General features: G+C 40.9%; 2 protein-coding genes across 2 annotated transcripts; one reads left to right on the forward strand and one right to left on the reverse strand.

The window, feature by feature from the left end:
* The first annotated feature begins 134 nt into the window (after positions 1-134).
* Positions 135-3,457, forward strand: LOC104805390. The gene is made up of 2 exons (XM_010529948.2): positions 135-337; positions 574-3,457. Exon 2 carries the CDS (start codon positions 642-644, stop codon positions 3,252-3,254), a length of 2,613 nt encoding a protein of 870 aa, XP_010528250.1. The 5' UTR covers positions 135-337; positions 574-641; the 3' UTR covers positions 3,255-3,457.
* A 795-nt stretch (positions 3,458-4,252) lies between these two features.
* On the reverse strand, positions 4,253-5,963 carry LOC104805391 (transcription factor WER). The gene is made up of 3 exons (XM_010529949.1): positions 5,796-5,963; positions 5,526-5,655; positions 4,253-4,775 (listed from the first exon to the last, which is right to left on the reverse strand). The coding sequence occupies exons 1-3, from the start codon at positions 5,935-5,937 to the stop codon at positions 4,373-4,375; spliced, it is 675 nt and encodes a 224-aa protein (XP_010528251.1). The 5' UTR covers positions 5,938-5,963; the 3' UTR covers positions 4,253-4,372.
* Positions 5,964-6,000: the final 37 nt, after the last annotated feature.

The raw sequence follows: 6,000 nt of genomic DNA on the forward strand, positions 1-6,000 counted from the left end.
GTAGAAGATGACCGCCTGATTTAAAATAAATCAATAAATAATGTATCCATATTTATCCCATTCTTCTGGCAAAATAGATAAATTAGTAAAATTATTAATTACGACGATACCCCTTTTCTGTTTAATATTCAGAAAGGGTAAAAATTGCGCCGCGACGAATTTCATTTCCTTCAAAGAGGAGTAGAGGTAGAGATAGAGATAGAGAGAGAAATATCATTCGCCTGAGAATCGGTCGTCTTTGTTTGTATTTAGTTCTTAGGAAGGGAGGCGGTGTTTGAAGAGTCGAAGCTCGAAAGTTCTTCTCTTTTTTCTGGCTCTTCGTCTTGTTCTTCTTCAGGTAATTCTTTGTTTTTGTTGTTCGTATGGGGAAAAAAGGGCGGAGCTTTCCGCGCAATTTCAGCGATTTCTGTGTTTTTTTCCCCCTTATTCTTCATTTGTTTGCGGCGTTACTGTTCATGGTGGTGTGGAGGGTTTAATCCTTTTGCGGATATGGGGTTGCTTTGTTAGTCTTAGGTTGCGTTGATTTCTGATTAGTTTGTCGTTTTCTGATTATTCCATTTGTCTTTGTTGTAGTCGCGCAGGACTTTTTCTTGCCGCCGATTTTCTCGGGAAAGTGTATTTTTCTCCCGGGAAAATAGAATATGGAAGTTGTCGTGGAAAACCCTGAGGAAGCAAGACCCAAGGATTGTGTCGTGGAACCACGTGACCCTCGTGGCAAAACCCTAGGGGGTGAGCCGAAACCTACGGGTTCGTTGGAAAGTGCTCGAGAAAACGGTGCTAGGGCTTCTGAAAATGGAGACGAGAAACTGAGGGGAAACACCGATGAGACCGAGATTTTGTCGGGAAAAGGTGTTGGAGTGGATAATCTTAACGATCCTGTGAATCTAGAAGATTCAGACATGCATGGGGTTTCATCGTTGTTGAAAATGAAGCAACATTTCGGTAAGAAAGGGAATGCTAACTCATCTGATGTTGTATATTCTGTAAAAGACGTGAGTGTACAACACCAAGAAGAGAGTGAAGAAGAAGATGATGAAGAAGAGGAAGAAGATCATGGGTACCAAGTGGGAGATTTTGTGTGGGGCAAGATCAAGAGTCATCCATGGTGGCCAGGGCAGGTTTACGATTCTTCCGATGCTTCGGTCTTGGCTTTGAAGATAAAGCGGAGGGGAAGGTTACTTGTTGCATACTTTGGTGATGGGACATTCGCTTGGTGCCGTCCATCGCAATTGAAACCATTTGAGGAGAATTTCAAAGAGTTATCGAGGGTAAGCAGTTTGAAGTTGTTTGTCAATGCTGTGGAAGAGGCTGTGGGAGAGATGGGTAGACATGCTGAGCGTTTGATGACAGAGCAGTTAGGTGATGATGGAGTGGTGAGACCAGTGGCCATGAATGCCGGGATTAAGGATGGAGTTCTTGTCCCTGATGTCCGAAGGGAAACTGTCTCGTTCTTGTCGTTTGAACCCAGAGATATTCTCGGGGATGTTGGAAATCTTGCAAAGACTTGTGCTTTCAGTGATTTGCTGGAGCTCGAGGTGTTGAAAAGGAAAATATCGGCATTTTATCAATCTAACGGTGGTTACAGTTTGACAGCGTACCATGACGCACAACCGGTCCCAGGGCTTGAAGACAAGGATTTAGTTCGAGCAGTTAAACCACGTGGTCCTAAAGGTTCTGGGGAAGAAGATGGGCTTATCCCTGACAGATCTCACCATAGATCACTGGAGCAATGTTCTGGGTTTCCCGAGCATAGGCTGCACCATAGGAGGAAGCAGAAGAGCATTGCTGAAATCTTGGAAACCGAAATGGCTGCTCAGGTGAAGAAAGCTGATGAGCCCGAACCAAGAAGCACAGGTAGGAAGAAGAGAAAACGCGATGATGAGGTTAAGGATATTGAAAAGACATCAACTAGTGCTTCTACTACCCCGAGGAAGAGGAGGAATGTTAGCAAGCTTTCTATCATTGAGAACGCTGGTCCAAAGCAGGAGGACGAAATTTGCAAAGAGAAAACTTTGTCGAGAAAGAGGAAGAAAAGGAGTGCAGATCTGGGAGATGATGCAAGCGATAAAAAAGATGAGACGGCCGGTGTAAAAGAAGAAAGTGACGAGAAGGAAACCTTGGATTTGGAAGAAGATGGTGACTCAACCCCATTGGATTCTCTACGGAAAAAGGTGAAGACTAATGCTCTGAGTGTTGAATTGGAGAGCGGTAATGGTGAGACCAAAGTGCAAACTCCAATTGACTCAATATCAAGAGAGAGGAAGAAGAGCAAGTATCTCTCTCCTCCTTACACATCTGAGGTTGGTTGGAAAACCAGGAAGAGCGAGACAGGAGCTGATTTTTTTAATGTCTCGGGTCAGATGGCGAATGCTGCTGGGAATATCATGGTGGCAAACGGAGGGAACCCATCAGAGAAACCCATCGAGGCATCAGCTCTGGATTCTGGTCATCAAGAGTTGTCTGGTGAATTGGTAAAGGCCATTGATTTTCTGAGAACAGGAGCTCCAGCAGAGGAAGTGAGGGATCAAATCCGGGCAACTGCTCTTAGTCCACAATTTCCAAAGGGTGATAGCTCTGATCATCTGATGAGAGCGTTCATTTCCATCTACAGAAGTTTTACATATCATGACGGGGCCAATAGCAAGATTCACATGGAGCAAACTTCAGATAAAGAGAACGAGCAGAACAGAAAAGAACAGAATGAGACGAGCAAGCCCTCGAGGAAGGAGGATAGCAAACCCGAGAAGAAGCCTAAAGAGAAGAAACAAATGGAGGAAAACAAATCAGAAACTGGAAAGAAAGATTCAGGCGCAGAGCTTTTCGTGACATTTGGTCCAGGTTCAGACCTGCCCAAGAAGGATGATCTGATCAAAATATACGGAAAGTTTGGGCCTTTAGACGAAGAGAAGACCGATATGTTCTACAACAACTTCTGTGCTCGTGTGGCCTTCGTCAACTTACCCGACGCAGAAGCAGCCTTTGACAGCTCGCAAGAGAAATGCCCATTCACCACTGCAACCACCATTACCTTCAAGCTCAAGCTTCCATCTGATGCACATGGAAAATCTAAGGAAAGGGGAAAGGAGAAGAAGCCCAAGAACCCGAGAATTGAACCCGAATACGTGAAGGGGAAGCTGGACGAGATGAGATCGATGCTGGATAAAACCGGTGGGGGAATGACTGAAGAACTGAAGTTGAAACTGGAAGAAGAGTTGAGAAACTTGCTGGAGAAAGTGAGCAGGATTGTGGTTTAGTCGTCTTAGGTTTTAAAAGGTTCTCAAACAGAAAAACACCGTGAGGGGAGTCTATGGTATGGTCTCTCTCGCGACACTATCACATCGTATATCATATAGTATTAGTGTTAGTTTTGGACTCATCTTCTGTCTGTATGGAGAATATTTTGCGGCGGGCCTTTTGTACTTGTTATTACAATAGGGGGTTCATTTGTCTGACTGTTGCTTTTCTCTCGGTTCCGATTCAGTTCCTGGTCCCTTTAGGCCCATAGGTGGCGAACTTAAGAAAGGCCGAAAGAGACTTGAGGTTGTATAAAGCCCAATGGGCCTTGAGGTTGTATAAAGCCCAATGGGCCTTGAGGTTGTATAAAGCCCAATGGGCCTTGAGGTTGTATAAAGCCTAATGTTCCTTGAGGTTGTATAAAGCCCAATAGGCCAACTATAACTAATTAAAGCCCATTGAGATGAGTCTATAAAAAGCCCTAAAGCTGCAGTGTCCTCTCCATCGGACAGAATGAAAAACCCTAGTAGTGTTTCATGGTATGCGTCTTTTTCATCAGCCGTTTCTTGTCGCAAAAAAAAAAAAAGGCATTTCCATTTATTTATTTTTTTCGTTTGGAGAAAAATGAAAAGATGGGCGAAGATGAAGAGTGCTTAACGATATTCTGACACCTCTTGTATGAGAAGAGCTCTCAAAGGCTCCTCCTTGAGCACATTATGCAACTCCCTGAGCCTCTTTTTTTTTTTTTGTAAATATGATTTGTTTTTTCCCTCGTTCACTTCGTTTTAAAGTTCGTGCTAATTAATTTTCGAATCACAAATTTAAAATAGGTTTTCTTTGGTCTTTTTCTTATTTGGTTTGAATGTTATCGTTTCCTTCGACGATGAAATGTTGTTTCGTAAATCAAATATTATTTTAATTTTAGTGAAAACTGTTTTGGCTATTTGAATTAATGTCTGTTTTTACAATCGGGAAGCGTAATGGTAAAGATTTCCATTGAGATTATAAAAGGTTGTCATAAAAAAAAATTAATATAGATGTTTGTATTCATATCCAATTATCACTTCCCAGCAAGACTGAAACACTTGGATGATCGTATTAAAACAACAAAAACATAGTAATAATTAATAATAATAATTCAGAGGCAATGACCGTCAGCAAAATCCATCATAGTGAGCGAACTCAACTCGAAGTAATCGTCTTGATGAACCCAGAAGGCGTTTGCGTTGTAGCAGTTTGTGATGTCGTCGAACATGGCAGGGAGTGTGACGTCATCATTTGCAGTGATCTGGACTTGTCCAGTGGGCTCGAAGTTTGTGGCTGTGTCCGTCTTATTGGTGTTGATCATGTCTTGTGGACAGGAAGAAGAAGTAGTAGTAGCCGCAGTCGTGAAGATCATCGGCGGTGGTGACGATGACTCCCCGTTTTTGGCTGTGGATTGATCTGATCTTATCCCGAGTTTCTTGCTTAGATGCGTGTTCCAATAGTTCTTCACTTGGTTATCTGTCCGCCCTGGTACTCTCTTCGCAATCAAAGACCATCTGTTTATTACCAAAACAAAAAAACGAATCAATGGCTGCAAAGATGGTATGTATGCATCGAGAATGAAGAGCACATACACACATATATATATATCATGTGCATATATATATATATATATCATTAATGAATCATGTATAGTCATGAAGATTTTTTCAGATGTCTTGAACAGACACTGTTCTTTTCACTATGAATATTAAACAACCTTGTAGTTGTGGATGTAAATGATTCATAAATGATAGCATTTACTTGTGTTGAGTGCACAATATCATATGTGAATTATGTTACTATGCAAATGCTCTTTTTTTGTGAATAACCTATAAAATAATAAAAAATATGTATTTGAATTAGATAACCAACTCAAAAAGATGGAAGAAAGACCAATCATAGATGACCGATCGATGGGAGATGTGGCTTACATTGATATCTCAAAAGATATTATTATTTGGGCTATATGTACAAACTCATAATGTCCTTGTAGATTCACACACACACACACACACATATATATATATATATATGTATTGATTCATCAATGATATATACCAGTGAATACTATTGACTAGCCATTACAATTAAAATAAACACATGATATATGTTTAAGAATTTCTCTGATGGGACATCATATATTACGTACTTTAGATGGAAAACATTCATCGACTTTAGATCTAGATATCTATCTAAATATGATATCATGTTATTCATTACGCAAATATATATACATATATATATATATGTATAGGGAAGAAAACCTGTTTCCAAGGAGCTTGTGGAGTCTGATGATGAGGTCTTCTTCTTGCTCGGTGAAATTGCCCCGGTTCACGTTAGGGCTCAGGTAGTTCATCCATCTCAGCCTACAACTCTTCCCACATCTCTTTAGTCCTAATCACAAGAAACCCACTTACAAAGTTTCAATCTTTTTCACTTTGTTCGATCAAAATCTTGAATTTAAATGAGACCTGGAATGATATATAATATATCTATAGAGAGAGAGAGAGAGAGAGAGAGAGAGAGAGAGAGACCAGTTTTCTTGGCAATACGGTTCCAGTGGCCTTTGCCGTGAGTTCGGACATAATCGATGAGGATCTTATCTTCTTCGACAGTCCATAAACCTTTCTTGTACTCCTCTTCTTCTTCTTTCCCTTCTTCTCGTGTCCTTTTCATCTTTTTTATTCTCTTCTTGGATCTTGATCCCTCGAGAGAGAGAGATTTATATATATATATATA

The sequence above is a fragment of the Tarenaya hassleriana genome, unplaced genomic scaffold (assembly GCF_000463585.1).
Source record: "Tarenaya hassleriana unplaced genomic scaffold, ASM46358v1 Cleome11, whole genome shotgun sequence".
NCBI classification, from domain to species: domain Eukaryota; kingdom Viridiplantae; phylum Streptophyta; class Magnoliopsida; order Brassicales; family Cleomaceae; genus Tarenaya; species Tarenaya hassleriana.